The 20,053-nt window shown below is 38.1% G+C and overlaps 1 protein-coding gene across 1 annotated transcript in view; it reads left to right on the top strand.

Moving 5' to 3' along the window:
* PLCL1 (phospholipase C like 1 (inactive)) overlaps nt 1-20,053 on the top strand; it is a 364,330-nt gene that overhangs the window by 306,720 nt on the left and 37,557 nt on the right. Inside the window, exon 5 of the mRNA XM_065930890.1 lies at nt 1,044-1,153. Within this exon, the coding sequence (XP_065786962.1) occupies nt 1,044-1,153 (110 nt within the window). The remainder of the gene's footprint in view (nt 1-1,043; nt 1,154-20,053) is intronic.

The following is a 20,053-nucleotide window of genomic DNA, read 5'->3' as shown; positions in this document are numbered from 1 at the left end:
CATGCTTTTACTACGTACTGTGCTCGTGATGTTAGCACCAGGCAACTTAATGTGGTTTAGGCTGCATTAATACAAACCTAGTCCGTAGAACAAGAAAGTGGTGGTAAAGCTCTACCTCCTGTGGGCTACTTCAATCCTATTTTAAGTACAATGTTCCTGGATGTCATCCTTAAAGAGAGACATTATAATAAGCTGAAACATGTTAGAATGTTTAATCTGGAGAAGGGAAAGCTCTGGTAGACTTTAATCCAATATCTTGCTTCAAATATTTAAAGGGCTGCACTGTGGAACAGAGATTAGACCTTGTTGTTGAGTCTAGCTAGAACCAAGGGGTAGAGGTTCCAGGGAGAAAGACTGGCTTGATATCAATCATAGCTTTCCAAAGATGGAATGAGCTTACCAGAAAAAAGTGTGATTCCCAGTTCTGAGGTGCTAAGACAAAGGCTAGAGAAACAGATGATGGTGATGTTTTTCATAGTATTCAAGCTCAGGAGAATGGTTTAGCTGTAAATAACTTTAGGGCCATTCCCAAATCTGAAACATTTGGGTGTTTCCAGGAATGCTTTTTTTTTTTCCTTTTTAGTTTTACTCAACATTTACTAATTACCATTGTTATCTTTGTAGGCTCCAGGCCTACTGTCAAGCCATATGGATGGTTCATAAGAAAAAGTAAGATATGTGCATCCTTCACATATGGTAGCCATTCACACATTATACCATTTTATATAAAAACCAGGCAGAAGACAGGCAAGATGGATGCAACCTGTTGGAAAAATTTGCTTCTTAACTTCTCATGTCTTTGTCTATGTATTCTTGCTGTTTAAAATTTAATTTAATCTAATGCATTGGTTATTTTTAGTTTTCTCTTAAGGATAGCCATCGGGTGGTGATGAAAAGAATGAGAAGACAATTCAACTTGGGAATTTATAAATTATGAGAGGACAGAAATGGGAAGTTATATTTTTACTGATAACGTTTTCACGATAAAATGCCTAAATTCCTGAAATTTATACAGAAAATTCTCTTATGTTCTCTTTTCAAAGGCATGGAGTTCCATGAGGAGCTTCATAATCTGGGGGCAAAGGAAGGCTTGAAAGGAAGAAAACTCAACAAAGCAACTGAGAGCTTTGCTTGGAACATTACAGTATTGAAGGTGAGTGAAGTACTCAGGTGCCCATTTGCCTTTATTTTTCTCTTCATTTCTCTAATTGGTCTTCTCATCAGTGGTTGAAAACAGTGACTTAAAGTTTTTATTAAAGCTTGTTCTAATTAATTTGTACTCTAAGTGGTGGGGAGATGAATACATGGATTGATGCACTTTTGTCCATAGTAAGGCAATAAGCTTTGTGGTGGAGGCAGAAGACAGCAAGACCTAATTCCATTACCTGGGGTGCAGGGGTGCATGTGTGGTTTACTCATACATCTCATCAAGTCAGCATGGCTGTTCTTCTTTGTGCAGGGAACAACATAAAATGTTACTGGAGAAAGATCCAACACAAGTTATTTGGGAAAGCCTTAAACTACAGACGATTTGGAGCCATTTAGGATTATTTTATTATAGGGACAGCCTCTAAAAATACGTTTACTTTTGCAGAAATTTTGGAGGTCAGCTTTTTGAGATTATGATTTGCTCTGCTGGAAATTAATTTTAGGACTTTGAAGTAAAGACATCACTTTTCATATTTTGTTACATGAATGGAAAATTGATTTAGGCAGCTGGAATGATTTATTCTTAACATTGTGATGGAGAAAAACAGCTACAAGCAAAATTAATAATTACTGACATTTAAAGAACACTCGTGAGCCAGGCACTGTTTTATAAGGTTTATATGAATTAACATTATAATGCTTTCATTAACCCAATACTGTTATTATTCTCATTTTACAAGTGAGAAAACCAAGGCATTGAAAACTTGTGTCTATTACCCAAGATCACTCAGCTAGTGAATGGTGGAGCTGCAGTCTGAACTCAGGCAATGTAGCTTCAGACCAGAACCTGGTCTACAGAGAGATACTGCACTGTTTATGTGAATGTGCTAAGTGAATCGTAATACATATCACAATGCTTATTAAAAATTCAGCCCACAAATATTTGGTAAGCTCCTATCATGTATTGAGCTCTCTGCTGTGCACTAGGGATCTATGAAGAACAAAATCTATATGGACCCCTAACCTCATGAGTTGACAGTCAGGGGGCAGGAGGTGAGGTAGGGGGAAATAGGCATCATTTGCTTAAGAGGCAGGAACTATAGTGTTACTGTAAAGAGGAGCTTATTTTATAATGCTTGAGTACAATGTGGCAGTAAGAGCCCTGAAACGTGGTTTCTGTTCATTATATGTTTATGTGGGCTTGTTAATGTGCTGATCACTGAGAAAAGAGCTATGGACACAGTGTCAAAAGTGTCAAAAGGTACCCAGGTACCTGGGTCTCTAAGATTAGTGTACCAGGGCAGACAGACAGATGACTCATAGCAGTCATGGGTTATTCAACATTTCACGTGTGATTAAGCACTCATGACTAAGTAGTTTATATGTGTTTCTTCCTTTCTACTTTGCAACAGCGGTGTGACATTCAGCAGCTCCTGCTGACCCCATATGACCTCTCCGTCTCACAGATGAGGAAATTGAGGCTCAGGGGGGTTTCGGTTTCTTCCCCTCGGCTGGTTGATGGCAGAGCTGAGATTTTAACTCATGCGTGTGGTTCTTCCCACAACCTGCCCCCCTGTGTCCTGTGAGATTTCGTCCGTGGAGCCGAGTCCAAGCAGCCTAGTACGGGGTCAGGGCACAGGCTCCTGGTGTAGGCTGCCTGGTAGCTGTGAGCTTTAGCCAAATTATGTAGTCTCGCTGAGGGTGGTAATGTTAATAATACCTCCGCCCTGGGTTTTGTGAGAATGAGATGAGATAAAGTATACAAAATATCTAAGTCACAGTGAATGAAACTTGACACTATATAACACATCTCTACCTATACTATTGTCATATAGATGTGCTATTACCTTTGCTAGGGTGAGGATGACCATTGGAATATAAGGCTTTTGGTTTTTTTCAATTTTAAAAAATCAATTAATTAAAAAATGGAGATATAATTGTTAGTTTCTTTGTTAAGGCTCACTGTTTTCTGAGGTTTGTGTGTTTGGTTTAGTGACAGGAGCTGATTGCTAGATGCGTGCATGATTAGTCACTTTAGTCGCGTCTGAATCTTTGTCACCCTGTGGATGGTAGACTGCCAGTCTGTTGGTTTCTTCAGGCAAGAATCCTGGAGTGGGTTGCCTTGCCCTTCTCCAGGGGATCTTACCGACCCAGGGGTTGAACCCAGGTCACCCGCATTGCAGGCAGATTCTTTACTGTCTGAGCCACCAAGGAAACCCTTGATGGCTAGATGAGGCCTGTACAAATTCTGTACAGTCAAATGCTGTGCAAATCTTTCTAAGAGAGCTGTTCTGAAATAGAATCAACCTTCCATTATTTTAGTTCATGTACCAGCTACTGGTATCTCAGCTTGAGTACTAGGAGCTTAAACAAGGATAGAGAACGTTTCCAAACTTCTGACATTTCTTTGCCCTCCCCGCTGTGTTCAGTGGACCTGTTAATCACTACCCTTTCCACAAGGTCTAAACAAATGACTTCCTGCATATAGGGTTATCGTTACCTATTGTAAAGTATCTAGCCTCCAACTAATAAAAATAAATGAAAACAAAAACAAAAACAAATGACTTCCTTGGAATTTGACTTTTTAGGTGAGGGACAAAGAGCCCAGACTTTATTTTTTTGGAGACTATGTACTGTACTGGTGACTTTCTGAGAAGAACCTCCTCTTTTTTATTTCTTGCATCTTGGGTCTGAAGTTCTTAGTTCCAGCTTTGTTCTCCAGTCTTCCTATTGATTTTCCAAGCTCCTAAAAATGCTTTTCCTTAAGTTTACTGGAGTCGATTTTCATTGCTTACAACTGGTTGAATTAGTAATAGCCACACTGCTAAGACACAATCACTAAAATAGTAGGATCTGTCAAAGCTCATCTAAAAATTCTGCATTTCTTACTGAAAAGTTTTCTGTACACATAGTTTTTACGAGTGCTTCTTGATATCTAGGGGAAGGGAATGATTGAGTAATATTTGTTGAATGTGTGGATTCAAGTAGTTAAAATATTTAATTTCAATGGACTGTCCAATAAGTAAGAAAGGATCTGGGGGAAAACAAAGCTATGTGCTCTCAGATAGACTGTGGGTTGACAGCTTGGAGTGGGGGAAAGGGGCATCAATAAAGCAAATTGAGCTGGGACTAAAAGCTAACTTCTTTAGTTTGTGTTTTTTGCAATTCAATATTGATATGTGACAGAGAAGCTGCAGAAAAACTTGTAGAAATGAAGATGAATAGCTCTACAATATAACAAACATGAATTACACTTACAGAGTCCAACTTTTCCAAGCTAGAAATGAGGACTTAGAATCCAACAAAGAGGCTGAACTTACGATGATCTGGAAGCTTCCTTACATGTGTTTTGCTTTCATTCATATTTTAGTGGGAATTTGCTCAGTAGAACTTTCACATTTCCTCACACTTTTGTCACATGCCATCAGGCAACGATTACAGTTATTTTCCTCCCTGTCTTTCTTTCACTTCTGAGCATAAAATTGAATTCTCTCAATAGCTTCTGTCTTTATTTGGGATGATATGATGATGCAGGTCTTCATGACTCAGTCTGAAGTATCTTTTCCAGATAATCATTGGACTGAGATAGCTTCGTCTCATCCCACCCACACATGCCAACCGTTCCTTCCATGTGTCTTTTCTGCATTCTGTCCTTCAGAAAAGAGTTCTGTTTGATTATTAGCATAATATTAAAATCTGACAGTGAAAGTCTTTCCTGTTCTTTGTCTTCCAGAAAGAGATACTACAACGTCACTTGCACAGCCAGCTTATTGTCCTAAATAGTTTTCAGTTTTGGAAGAATTTTGTTAATGAGAATTCTGAAGGTCTCTTAGAAAAGAGAGAGGAATTTATACTACTCACAGATAAAGCATAATGTATTATAAAGTGGAATTCATTTAAAATTTTGCACTCTACCCAAAATGATTTGATTCTTTAAATACAAAAAGAATTTCATTGAAAGGTGGTCACACCTACAAAACTGAAATTAGTAAGAACCTGAGAGTAACATTTTAGTGAGCTTCCCAATTATTTATTTTTCTGACTTTCCCTATTGTCTTTTTTAAGGAAATAAATTCCTTTATCTTTACATTTTTAAAAGTTTGATGAAAAAATCAACTTTATCAGATTGGAGAACTGTCAAGTAGAGATACATGAAAATATTGAAATATAATTAGTCAACATTTTATTATAAAGGAAAAGTTATGAAGTACAGATCCCTAGAGTTTACAAAAAAAAACAGTTAAGAAGTGGCTGACTTCTTACTTGCTCATGAATTTCATTGATTACTAGTTGAATGCCATGTATCAAATAAATTATGAATAAATGGTTACTTCATAAATAAGCACTTCTATTACCTGATACATATCTATACTTTCCCTAGATAGACTTTCAGCTTATAATTTAAAGCTTTACATTGTATATCATTAAAAAAAAACTGAGTCTCTTTTATAGATTAATATTCAGTAGGTATGACTAATCTTTTTCCACTTAACTTTTTGGTTTTCTGTCACTGCTTAAGCTTTGCTCCTTCTGTTTTTATCTTGATAACATTTTAATTGTCTTTGGGAAGAGCAGAGGCTTAAACTTCTCACCTTGCCTCTCCTGAGTACTTGGGTTTCTAACTCAGATTCTTCCATTTAATCTCCAAACTTCAGGCTCCCAGTCTCTGGGAAATCTTGCTACATAAGGGAAATTGCGTGGATGTCGCTAATATGCTTTCCAATAGAGCACATTTGAAGTCTTTGCTCATTGTTCGGAGACAGGAAAAGAAGGGAAACAGGATGATGGGTGAATGGGAAGAGAAGTGTGAGAAGAGGCATCCATCTGTGAAAGACTAACAGAAGGAATGGGGTCCCCCTCAACAGAATGACCACAGATACTTTAAATCTTTCTCTGAGATCTTGTGTGTTGAGAGAATCCATCCAGGCTCTATTGGCAGCCATTGTTATTGTGCCCCTGGGTGCTGCTCTGAGGTTACATAAAGGAAGAACATGCCCAGGGTCCTCCATGTTGTCCATTGAGAAATTCTCTAACGGTGTTCTGTCAGCCGCTGGCTGTTTTTATAATAGAGGCTTGAGAAAGGCTAGGTTTCCTCCTGAGCCAACTCATTCAGAAAAGAATAGCTATTTATGAAGTCTAGAAAGGGACCTCCACTGATAACAATGCATTAATAATACACTACTCTTCATATTGATATTACCATCAATTATTAAGAAACATAAAGTGGGCAAGAGTACAGACTTGAGCCAGATCCTTTCTAGCTGTGTCGTCTTGGGAAAATTTCCTTTTGTCTCTGTGCTTCTGAATCAATTGGAATATACCAGATTGTATGATGATAACAAAAATGAAAATCTCAGTGGCTTTAAAAACAATAGCTTATTTCTTGCTCACACTGTTTGTCCACCAGGGTCAGCAAGGGTCACTTAGAAACTTGGGCTAATGGAGGCAGGGGGGCTCTACCTCAACTAATCCACCGGTAATCTTTAGAGATAGGAAAGCACAAATTGGTTTTAAAGTTTTCTGCCCAAAAGTTTAAATGTTTACATGTCCCTTCTATTTAAATTTGACTGGCCAAAGCAAGTCAGATAGTCATATCTGACTTCAGGGAGTTGGGAAAGTATATACTTCCTTGAGGAAGGGGAGCAGATATTGGTGAATATAACCTACCAGTGACAGGTTCCTCAGCCATATTCACCTCATAGGGTCATGGTGAGTACTAAATGAATTAATGTATACATAAAGCATTATCTGAGATGTAAAAAATGCTATCTAAGTTTGAAAGCATTCAGTGCTTACAGTGAGCAGTTAAGTGATTGTCATACAACATATTAAGTAATTTTAAAGGTCACTCTGTAAAGTTATTATTATACTCCTTTTTACAGATAGGAGAAGTGAGACTTGAGAGGTTATAAGTAACCTACCTTTGGACATATGGGTAGTGAGTGATGGAGTAAGGATCTAATTCCAAAGTGCATGCTGTCAGCCCATTATGCTAAACTGCCAGACAATATATAGCCCCATAATATTGATGGCTTGTATAAACTGAACACTTTATGAATATCAGATATTGTACTAAGTGCTTTATTATCTTCTTCCAAGACAGTGAGTGTCCTGTTCAGCTGACATGAATGTTCCAAACACCTTGACAGATTCCTGCTATTCAGAGTGGTACATTGAGATAGTGTAGCTTGGCATCACTAATTCTCCTTGTTCTGACGCGCCATTCACCTAGCAACTCTGTTCTCAACTTGGCTTCCCAAGTGTACTTTTCTAGTGGAGATGGGATAAGTTGATCCAGTGACATAACTAGTCCCATCTGCCTGGCTGTCTCTGTGTATATGAGTCAGTTAACTTCCTTTTTTTTTTTTAATCAGTCCATCTCTGGTGAGCTTGGTCAGCATGAATCAGCTCCCCAGGGCCTGGCCACTACTGAGTGATTGGATGCATTTGTCACTGGACAGATACCACTGAGATTAAGAAAGCAAAACAAAATAACAACAAAAATACCAAAGCAGAAGGCTGGGCCCTAGACCCACCCTGAGAATCCAGCCAGCGCCCTGTTTCTCTTTCCTCTTCATGGGCTTTTAGTTTAGCCATTGCCATCTCCACATCTTGAGACAGAGGAAGCTTAAGAGTCATGCCTCCAGCAGAAACTTTGCAGAGATCATACTCCCATTCACATTTCTTCCTTCCTCCACAGCTTCAGTTCTGCCTTTCGTATCCTCTTTCTTTTATCATATAAGCTGTTAGATCAGAAATAATGGAATATTTTTCTTTTGAATAACAAACCTGAGTTGATTGAGAAATGAGGTGAAGTCCCTGTATGTAAATTCCTCAGGCTTCACTAAGAAGAAGGGAGCCTTCTCTGAGGCCAAGTTGAGGAGCCTCTGAGTCATCGATCAGGAGAAGCAAGGTTCCAAGGGTTTAAGCAAAGTTTTAAATTCTGTTACGTGTAAGGAAAATACTTTCTGTAATACATACAAAATAACAAATTCTTGGGCTGTGAATTCCTGTCTGTGTTATCTTAGAATTATCTAAGAGTTTAACATATAGAAAGTTGGACTACGAGTCTAGAAATCTGTAACTAATTAATATGATTAAAAAAATTATCTTCTCTGGGGCTAGATTTCCTCAATTAAAAATAGGATCAGACTTTATGATAGCTGGAATCCTTACAGGTCTTTACATTTTTTGATTATATGTTATTTTCAATTTTTTTCTGTGACTTAACTACATTATGTTACTTAAATACATATATCCCTTTGTCACTAAACTTATCAATAGCGTATATCTCTCTGTTACGTCTTACTCCCCCTACCTTTTGTTTAAACCTGTAACACTATAAACCCCAATTATGCTCAGGTTCTATCCTTACTTCCCACAGTCTCCCATTGTGAACCTTCCTACTGTTACCCAGCTCACGTTTGGCTGCTTGTTGCTCAGAAGCCAATAATTTGAGAGGCAAGTGTCAATGAAAAGGAAAGGTGCTTTAATCAGAAAAGCCAGCAATCTAGGGAGAAGGTGGGCTCATGTCCTGAGACCAACTCCAAAGATTCCTCTAGGCCATGGCAGTTTTTAAAGGCAAAAATGGATGGGAGAAGAATCTCTGAATCATTGAAGCTGGAGGTTGGGTCATCATTCTCCATTGTGTGCAGACTGACTGACTTCAAATGTTATCTTGGCTGAGTGATCTGCCTGCAGGATTACTTAAGAGGACTACTAGGGGTCGAGAGCTAACCACTGTTTAACTACTTAATTCTTCATTCTTACTTCTTTTTATCTATGAAAAGGGTCAACAGGTTAGGCAGGGGATGGTGTGCATTCAGGAAAGCATAAGTCAGGAGCTGGTTTCAATTGCTTAATGATTTCATTCCTGTAATTAGCTTCTGTTACAGTTAGAAGGGAACAGAAATGGGCAAACAGGAAGGGCCAAAAGAGCTGCTTTTAACTCCCCACCCTCAAACATCATTTCATTTCTGCGGGGTTGGGGTGAAGGTCCAGCTATTGTAATTTCTTTGACATAGGATGATGTATTCTCTGAATGAAAGATGTCAACACGGATTGAGCATCTCTTTGCTGACGGTTTTTTTGCCTGCTTACATATACAGGCAGAACAAGCTACGATTTTTTCGATGCCCACAAAGATACAGGTTATTATGAGCAATAATGTTAATTCTATTCTCTTGAGGCTAGTTCTTGGAACTGTGCTAGCCATAGATTCAGTATTGCTCAAGATGGAGCAGCTTATGTCATGCCCTCTGGTGGAAGTTACAATATCTATAAAACAACTCAGGAATGTGCAGCAGACACCAAGTCCGTGACTCTATTATCCTAATCACTAACTGCTCACACCTGCTATTCTGTGACTCTGGGAGCCTGGGAGACTTCAGCTTTTCTGCCTCCAAGAGGCAGGGGACATGGTGGGGCTTTTGTACTTGGTGGTGGTGGGGAGCCTGCAGGGTTCTACTAGTTTCCACAATTGCTATTTTCTCCATTCCCGACCACTTTTCCAAATAAGATGGTCTCTACTTACCATCTTGCTGGGAATTTTTTTTTCTGATTTTTTTTTTATTGTGGTAAAATACATAAAACATAAAATTTGCCATCTTAACCATTTTAAGTTCATGGTAGTAAATATATTCATAATGTTGTACAACCATCACCACCATCCATCTTCAGAACTTTCCTCATCTTATAAAGCTGAAACTCTGGACTCATTAAACTGTAACTCCCCATTCCCCCTTCCCCTACCCCCTGGAATCCACCATTCTACTGTCTGTCTGTATGATTTTTGACTATTTGAAGTATATAAATTCAACAGTATAGTACTTGTCTTTTTGTGACTTTCATTTCACTTAGTGTAATGTCTTGAATGTTCATCCATGTTGTGATATATGTCAGAATTCCCTTCCTTTTTAAGGCTGAATAATATTCCTTTGTACGTAAACACCATATTTTGCTTATCCATTCATCTGTTGACAAGCACTTGGACACTTCTACATTTTAGCTTTTGTAAGTAATGCTGCTATGAATGTGGGTGTACAAGTATCTCTTTGAGACCCTGATTGTGATACTTACAGATATATACCCAGAGGTGAAGTTGTTGGAACATGTGGTAATTCTATGCTGAATTTTTTTGAGGAACCACCATACTGTTTTTCACATCAGCGGTCCCATTTTATGTTCCTACGAACAGTGCACAAGAGTTCCAATTTCTCCACATTCTCGCCAACAATTATTTTCTGGTTTTTTTATAGTGGCCACCTTAATGGGTATGAGGTGGTATCTCACTGTAGTTTAGATTTGCATTTCTCTCATGATTAGTGACGTTATACATCTTTTCAAGTGCTTATTGGCCATTTGTATATCTTCTTTGAAGAAATGTCTATTCAAGTTCTTTGCCTGTTTTTGAACTGGGTTGTTAGGGGTATTTGGTTATTGAGTTTGATAAGTTCTCTATGTATTCTGGATATTAATCCTTTACCAGATATATGATTGGCAAACCTTTCATCCTGTTCTGTGGTTTGCCTTCTTACTCTGATGTTGCTGTCTTAATGCACAAAGTTTAAAGTTTTCATGAAGCCTAATTTGCCTATTTTTTTCCTTTGTTGCTTGTGCCTTTAGTGTCTTGTCCAAGAAATCATCACTAAATCCAGTGTCATGAAGCTTTGCACTATGTTATCTTGTACGAATTTTATAGTTTTAAGTCTTAATTTAGATCTTTGGTCTATTTTGAGTCAGTTGTTATATATGTTATTAGGTAAGCATCTGACTTCATTCTTTTGCTTGTAGATATCCAGTTTTCTCAGCACCATTTGTTGAAAAGACTTCTTTCCCCATTGAATGGTCTAGGAACCCTTGTCAAAAATCATTTGGCCATATTTATATAACAGTTTCATTTCTGGGTTATCTATTTTATTAGTATGTCATTCAGCTCTATGTATCTGAGTTTATGCAATTATCACACTTTTTTGATTACTATAGCTATGTAAGTTTTAAAATCATGAAGTATGCATCTTCCAGCTTTGTTCTTCTGTTTTCCAGATTGTTTTGACTATTCAGGGTCTCTTGGGATTCCAACTGAATTTTAGGGTGGGTTTTTCTATTTATGCAAAAATATCATGGGGATTTTGATAGGGTTTGCACTGGATATATAAATTGCTTTTGGTAATATTGACATCTTAAACAATATTGCCTTCCTGTTGTAAATTTTTGCAAACAGAGTGATCTTTTATTCTTTCTTTTGTTCTTCAAGGCCTCCCAGCAGTGAAATACTCAAAAAACTGTATAGAAGCTCTGATAATCAAATTCAGTTTATAATGCACAAAAGTTCTTCTACTCTAGAAATACAGATTAAAGTCTGTTAAACTCTGTAGATTAAGTGCTCTATAGTAAAAAGAAAATTGTACAGAGTGGACCATCTAGTAGTCATTCTCATCTGTTCACCTACCTAGCCAGTTATCTACTAAAAGACTTACCTACCAACCTAAAGAATTTCCTATATTGTTAGGTTAAGTGTGTCTAATCGCTAGTGGACAGAATGTTGTCTACTGACCTAGTATATATCTTCTCTGGGTTACACTTAGCTTAAAATGTATTTTCATTCTTTGACCTATTAAATGTTTTAAAAATAATATTTGAATTTTGGTGAGCAATTATGGTACTTGTCATGCCGGAAATGTCTGGCAACTGAAACTGGGAAAAGCAAAACAGTGATGATACCAAAATTGAGGATGTGATCCTAGTGGCAGCCAGTTTAGTCTTGCTCAATCTAGCAAGCCTAGGCTCACCTGTAATATCAGCCAGCTGCCGTACATTGCATGTCATTTATCACCAGGAAGAAGGTGGCAGGTGAGAGAGAATGAATGGATAAGAATTAGGAAAACAGCTCTGATCTCATGTGTCAGTACCATTCATTATCTTTACACACAAAAGAAAGTATTATTAGGCCTTATGAAGTAAAGAGGATACGTTCAGAAGGCATAGCATCCATTCCAGGGTTTTATAAGCTGTTTGATGTATTTATACTCAGACTAGGTATTTGAAAGGGTACTCATAAACATACTTTTAGAACATTGTTGTTGGTTTGACTTAGTACAGAATAAATATCGCCTCCATCTCAAGAAGTTGATTTAACTTATTTGCACTTTAACATTTATAAATTAGAAGGTGCACAACATAATAGAGGTCTCTAAACCACAAATTAGCAAATAATAATTTATTTTTTTTGCAAAACCACATTCATCCATTCAGTAAATACTTATAAGCCCCTATTGGGTTCTAGGTTCCATGCCTAAGAATGTACTGGTGAATAAAAACATGGTCTCATGGGGCTGACAGTCTGGTGGGAGAGGTAGTTACTAATAATCACACACTGTATTAAATTTGTCTCTGTGATGAGTGCTGTGAAAGAGGAGTATGAGAATGTGCAGTGGGATTTGATCTAATGGGAGGTCAGGGAAGTCTTCCTTGAGGAGGTACCAGTTGAGCAGAGAGCAAATATTTTAGCCTTTTATTGATTTCAAAACCCTGCCTTGTATCTTGATACTTGAGTATGGTTGCCAAAGCAATCTGAAAATAATGGTGAAGAGAAAACAAATCAAAATAAAGATGTGCTAGACATCCTCAACTTGGTCTGGGGAGTTCTGAAATGTCTGCCTTGCTCATTTAATTACCACCATTAGCATTATAGATAACTTGTCATTATATTGGATCCAGTCATGAGTCATATTGTTAATTACATGTGAATTTAATAATCTGGCTTCTAAAAAATAATCTGTAGCAACGTTCTCTGTCCATATGCATCCATAAAATTCATTTGACAGCTTGGAGTTGTGGAGAAGGATGCTAAAAGTTTTGCTTTGGAGAGATTTCTGTGATTTAAAGCTGAAAAAATGCAGAGAGAGAATTATAGGATATACAATATAAACTGTATTAGTGTTAGAAAAAGTAAATTCTTTTTAAAAAGAGTATAATTAATGCATGTATAAAAATAAAAATGTCACAAATCTAAAGTGTTATTCCAAACAGCCCTTGTCCAACAACATAGGATGATTCAGATGAAACGTTAATGCTTCTTAGCAATAAGCAGGCTGGTTACATCGTATCCAGGTTTCTGCCTAGGGTGGCTGCATCCCAGCTGTGCTGCCCAGGGGTTTAGAAGAGGTAAAAGCCAGGCTGTTGACATGATGATGGAAGCATAGCCCACTTTACTTTATCTTCAGTAGAACTAGGTGCATTTGCTTTTCCAGATGAAAACTGCATTTTATAGTGGTCTTGAATAATTCAAAAGGGACAGAGTCTAAATGCATAGACGCATCATAGACTAGAAGACTTGGCTATAACTTGTGAGGTTATGGAAGGTCTTGCTTTTCTTGCAAGAAAAGTTTCTTTAGAGAAAATACATTTCTTACGTACAGAGTCTTAGTCTAAGGTAAGTTTAATGCGCTTACTCTGTTAACTATTTTCTTCAATGATATGTGGAAACAAAACATTGATAGCAAAAGTATTTTGTTCTAATTTCTTATAACCTTTTTAGGTTTCTCAGACACAGCCTCCTCCTCTTTCCTTGTTCTCTAAGGAGAAGATGGGATATATCTCTCTAACTTCCTTATTCTTAACCCAAATCAGAGCAACATGAGCTCACTGCTCTGAATGTGTATGTAAGAGTGGTGTGTACACTGTCCCATGAAAGCAAACCCATATTTTGGTAAAAAAAGATTTTATTCAGAAGAGTTATTGTATTGTGGGGAAGGGGACCATTGCAATAAGTAAGGAGAAGGATCCTTTCATAAAGTCTGTTACCTTCTTAAAGGTCAAGTAGAAACAGTTTTTCTTTTACTAGAAGGATCTTTTACCACAAGGCTAGAAGAGCCAGGAATGGGGCGTGGGTGGCTGGGTGCTGTGATGCTGAGAGGCCATTAAGGCTGGCTCAGGGTGGGGAGTGCTCAGAGTTCAGGTCTTGAAGGGAGAAGAGAAGCCTAAGTCTGGCTGATTCAACAGTTCAGTTAGTCATTTCTGAAAGGGAACTTGGAGTGTCTCTGTCCAGAATCAGTTAACAAGGAGGGCACCTGTGAGTCTTATCTAGGCCACATGGTGAAGGGTGGCTCTTGACTGTGAGCTATTTCCTGGAATGCAAAATGTTGGGGTTTCCTAAACATCCCTGTCTTCCAGGAGCACAGGGCTCAGGTAAAGTTTAAATTTGTCAACATACACACATGCATACATAAATATGAATGCAAGCAATGTTATATATGTGTGTGCACATATATATGTGTGTGTGTATACATGTGTGTGTGTATGTATACATGTGTGTATACATATGTAAATATAAATGTTTAAAGAACCTTTTAAGTTAAGAATAATAAAATTAGATGTTACTCTTTTCAAACCATATTGAAAAGATCATAATTTTCCTCAATCTGAAAGTGGTTATCTTCCAATTTAGTTAGACTTCTCTTATTTTAAGTCAATCCATTGTGCTCAAATATACAGTGTGTATGAGATTACATACTCATGGTAACAGACCAGGGTTGGAGGTGGGGGGATTTTTTTATCCCTATTTCCTGCTTCTTGTAGGATGTTTTGGTTTTGTTAATCACTCCCCATATATCAGTAATACTTCAAGCATCTGTAATAAGAGAAAGTACCTATCACTGACACAGAATAAGGAGGAACTGAATTTCCTATTTTAGGAAAAATCTATGGCTTTATGAGAAGATTAATTATAGATATTTTGAAAAAGAAATCTCTTTGGATTTTTAAAAGTAAGTTTCGTTTATTTAGGTTCATAAAAAATTTACATACAACTATTCAGAAAAGTATTGGAATAAAAAGAAACATCATCATTATTATCATTATGACCATGATATTAATTTTTTGAAAGAAGGTAATTTTAGAAGGGAAAAGACTCCCTGTCACAAAACTATGGCTTAGAATTGAGTCTTAAACTTTTGAATTATCATATGATTTAATGGAAAGGTTATCAGATTGTTAGGTAGAAGTCATTTGCTTTCAGAGACAAAGAAAAATCTAGGTTTCTTTTCAGCTAAAGAAAATCATTCAGTCTGCTACAAAATAGACTAACCCCTTCTGATTTGGTTTGTAAATCTGCCAGAAGGAAGTTATGTGTTCTAAAAATAGCCAAACTCTTTGAGTGTTTATTTAAAAGATAGTATTCTCAATGGAGTTTTGAGTCAATGGATTCAGAGATGGACAGTTCTTAAATTACTTCACATGTGTTCCAGGATAAAAAGATGGTTCTTTACACTTAAAAATATTGAAGGTGACAGGCTCGTTTGTTTATTGTGGATTTGATATCAACTGAGAAACCAGTATCCAAGGGTGCTAGTATATGAAGCTGGCATGTAAATGCTTACGTATGAAAGGTGTGTTTTAATAGTAGCTATACCTTAATATTAAATCTGAATAAATGAGACTAATGATTCTTAACAATGTATACTGTGTATCCTGTGAGTCAGCTCATAAAGTCTTTTCATGTAATCTGAAACCAGAGATGGAAAAAAACCAGCAACTTCCTTCCTCTTCTATCTGTAATACATTTTTGTCTGGGAGAGGAAGAATAGCATGGGAAGAAACAATTATGTGTATATATATAGTGTGTGCTTCTTATGTGTGTGTGTGTGTTAAATATGGCCCTCTGAGTACTTTCTTAGCTACTAACTTACAGTTATATCACCCAGGTTGAATCATTTCTGTCACCCTTCACTTAACGACCACTGCCTTAGGGATTATTGAGTTGTCTCAGAAGCAGCTTGTTCTCGAACTTCCTCTCTGGTCAGAGGGAAAGGGAGCAAATAGTAAAGTGGTTACCCCTGTTTTTACTCCTTAAATAACTGCTCCTGGGAAGGTCATTTCCTTTAGCTCCTTTGTCAAGGATACCCAGGAAGACTTTTTATAGAGACCCTGAACTATAGCTGGCCTTGATAATTAATCACATGAGACTTTATGAATTACATTGAAGTTAAATATCAGTGCAACCAAAATTAGCTTCCTGGTGCTCTTGATTAGACATTTCTACACCAGTGTCATTTCCTCTTTGCAACCTGAAGTTTAAAAATCTGACCCTCGAGTGGGTCAGAGCTGCTGTGCAGTATATTACCCTGTAAATTGTGTACTACACAGATCTAGGGGACGCCATTCCCTCTGAGTTTATGTGAATGGTGCCCTCTGGATCTGTCATAGAGCTACCTTGAAATGGTAAATCTAATCATTTTTCTGTTTTCCATAAAGTTTTCCTTCATTGAAAACATAAAGCAAAGCCTTCTGTTTTCCATAAAGTTTTGGGGAAGTGTTTTTTCTTATTACTTATATTAATTTTAATTATTGCCTACCACAGTGATTTTTCCTACTAAGATTTACATTTAGGGGAAGAAGTTTCAAAGTATCCATGTACAATATGTGTCTTTTTGTGAACCCGCCACTTCTTATCTGTCTTTTTAAGTGTATTAGAGAAGCTCAGTAATCCAGAGTATTGTATACATTAGATGAGGAAATTTCATTTGTAGCTTAGCTAGATCTTAGCTTTAATTGGTTTTGACAGTCAAACGTGGCTGGTTCCATTTATAACTCCAGATGACAGAAACAAGAGGCAATGGAAAAATAATATCCGATTCTCTTTTCAAGTCTAATATGAGCTTGTGAGAGAACATTTAATTAATATTTTTTTAATCTTCAGGGAAAAAAAGGCTATAAATTCATTTAAGAGGATTGAAAAACAACTTTTTTTTGACAGCCCAATTAAACTTGAGTAGGAGGAATGTGTTCTGATGTTTGTCTGTCAGCCATAGGAAAGAATTCCAAGCTCTTAGCCGGGAGAAGGCGCCGTGTGATGGGGCCGCTGCGTTGCTCCGCACCTGCACTTCATGCTTCAACTTTCCCATAGTTTTGTGACTCCTGGGCCTCCTGGGCAGTGTCAGGACGCTGTGGCTTCCCACTTGCTGTTCTAGCCCCTTGTAGCGTTGATTCTGTCCTCAGTCACCTGGCCGGTTCCTCCTCATCGCTCGGCCCAGCTCAGGGTCAACTCTTACTTTTCTAGGGAAGCTTTCCCTGCTCTTGGCTCCCCATGCCCCCAGTCAAAACCACGTAATCTTCCCGTCAGCGCTGTATCTGTAGCTTGCATGTGGTGTCGCTCCTGTATTGTAAGGATTTGTCCCCACATCTTTTCTCACAGGAGGTTGCACTCCCTCAGGGCTGGGGCTGTGCCTCACCACGGTGCTGAGTTTAAGCTGGGAACACAGAGGGTTCCAGAAGCTAAGCAGCTTGTTCCAGAGAACATAACTGGCTTGGAAGCAGTAGAGCTCGACATGGACCCCTATCTGTGTGACTCCAAAGCTTGTTCTTCACGTCCACAGTCATGGTGTCCACGGTGACCACTCAATGCCTGGGTGCCCGTTGGGGAGACAGATGTTTCTGCAGCTCTTGGCAGCTCCATTTCCTCGTGGGGCTGGCATTTTGTTCTCTTCCTTCCCCCTCCTACCACTGGGAGGTGTCATTTTCCCTGGCCTATTCCTCCCCAGGCTCATCTTGTCTAACTGGGGCATTCTGTCTTCACAGAACGCAGGCACACAACAATGGGGATTAGATTGATAATTTGGCTTTAGCTTTTTCTTTCCGGAAGCTCACGGTCCACTTTTATTTTTCTCATCCTCCAGATACTTGTCTTCTGTCTGTTTGGCAGCTAGTGACTATTCTCAGGTTGTTTGTAGAGTTGCACAGTTTGCACAGTTTTTCTTTCAGCTGTTTTCCTCAGTTCATGCCCTGTAAATGCAGTGTGCACACACATACAAAATAGTCTAAGTATACACTATAGACTCTTGTTGGTGGCCCTGTTCTACATTTTACAACTAGTTCCTGCATTCAATTTTTTGTTATAGCAATAGAAGCAGCAGATGGTATGTGCTCAAGATATGTTTGTTGAATGGAATTATTTGAATATAAACCCCAAATGATATTAAAAATTGCCCTAGTGCAATAAGACTTTAGTCACTATTGCCTGTATCTGCTCATAAGAGGATTAAAAAAGATACTTTAATTATCTTTGAATTTTTTTTTTTGTCTTTTTCCAGCGTGGTTCAGATATCATTAACAATCCAAGTGACTGAACTTTAGAATTTTTTATATGATCTTTTTTAAAGTCTGGGTAACTTATCTTTTGAGTTCCTTCTTCCCTTTGTGACTCATCACCATCTTCAGCACTGTCACTCTTTAAATATTTATCAAGAGCTCATCATATACCTAGTGCTATAAATATATGATAATGCTTTGAAAGTTTGCTTTCCTGGTTTTACTTACACCTCAAATAGGCAGATCTTCACCCACTGGTCTTCGTTATGCTTATGGAAAAGTCCTCTAATCTTTAGATCATCATTATTTTTATTCAATAACTTAGAGGTTTATTGGAAAACAGTCCTTGTGTACACCAGAAAGAAATGGGACATTTTCAGGAATACTCACTCTAAAACTGGAATCAAGCATATGACTGGTTGAAATTGATAAATTTGATTCTCTTAGAAATTTTTTTTAATACAGAATGCACTTTAGCAGCAACAACGAATAATAATATGGGCTAATGGTTATAAAATGATTATTCTCTGCTAGAGAGTGTTCCAAGTATTTCATATTTATTAAACCATTCAATTCCAAAACAACCAGATGATGTAGGTACTACTAATATTTATGACTTACACATGAGGAAACCAAGAGAGAAGTTAGGTTGTGGCTGACCTTTAACAAGGTCAACTAGCTATTGAGTGGCAGAGCCAGAATTGAAATCCAGGCTGTCTGGACCCAGAATTCTTGTCTGTCTACGACAAGACTGTCCCACTGGTTACTTGTCTATTTCACATATAACACATGAAAAAAAACATCGACAATAGTAAAGCTAAACTTTATAATAATAATTAAACCCTAAATTAGCAAATCTATAATTGCAGAGGGAGTCTTCAGATGGGCAGAGAAAGGCTCTTTGTTCATAGTACAATAGGCAAACTCTCTCCAATTTTTTTCAACATGGGTTTCCAGTGTGATTGGATGTATATAAGAAGTCAGCTTGAGTCACAGAGTGCATATGTTGAAGTCTTAATGCCCGTTACCTCAGAATGTGACCTTTTTTGGAGATAGTGCCTCCAAAAAGGTAGCTAAGTTAAAATGAAAAGTCCCTGGGGAGGGGTGTCCCTAATCCCATATGATTGGCGTCCTTATGGAAGGTGAGATTAAATGAAGACACTCAGAAGAAAGACCAGGTGGGGACCCAAGGGGAGGTAGCCATCCGTAAGCCAAGGAGAGAGGCCTCGGAAGAAACCAGCCCTGCTCACGATGGTGTCAGACTTCCAGCCTCCAGAACTGTGAGGAAATAAGTTTCTGTTGTTTAATCCAGCCTCCCAGTCCGTGTTTCTTTTTTTTTTTTAATTTTTAAATATTTTATTTATTTATTTGGCTGCACTGGGCATTAGTTCTGGCATGTGAACTCCTAACTGCAACATGTGAAATCTGCTTCTCCCACCAGGGACTGAACCTGGGCCTCCTGCGCTGGGAGTGTGGAGTTTAGCCACTGGACCATCAGGAAAGTCGCTGATCTGTGTTTCTTTGTTCTGGTAGGCCTAGGAAACTAATCGGAGAAGGCAATGGCACCCCACTCCAGTACTCTTGCCTGGAAAATCCCATGGACGGAGGAGCCTGGTAGGCTGCAGTCCATGGGGTCACGAAGAGTCGGACATGACTGAGCGACTTCACTTTCACTTTTCACTTTTTTGCATTGGAGAAGGAAATGGCAACCCACTCCAGTGTTCTTGCCTGGAGAATCCCAGGGATGGGGTCCCACAGAGTCGGACACGACTGATGTGACTTAGGAAACTAATACAGTAGTTGTTTTTATCATTCTGGG

The sequence above is a fragment of the Muntiacus reevesi genome, chromosome 3 (genome assembly GCF_963930625.1).
Source record: "Muntiacus reevesi chromosome 3, mMunRee1.1, whole genome shotgun sequence".
NCBI lineage: Eukaryota > Metazoa > Chordata > Mammalia > Artiodactyla > Cervidae > Muntiacus > Muntiacus reevesi.
Note: the sequence above shows the minus strand (reverse complement) of the source record. Positions and strands in the feature narration are given on the sequence as shown.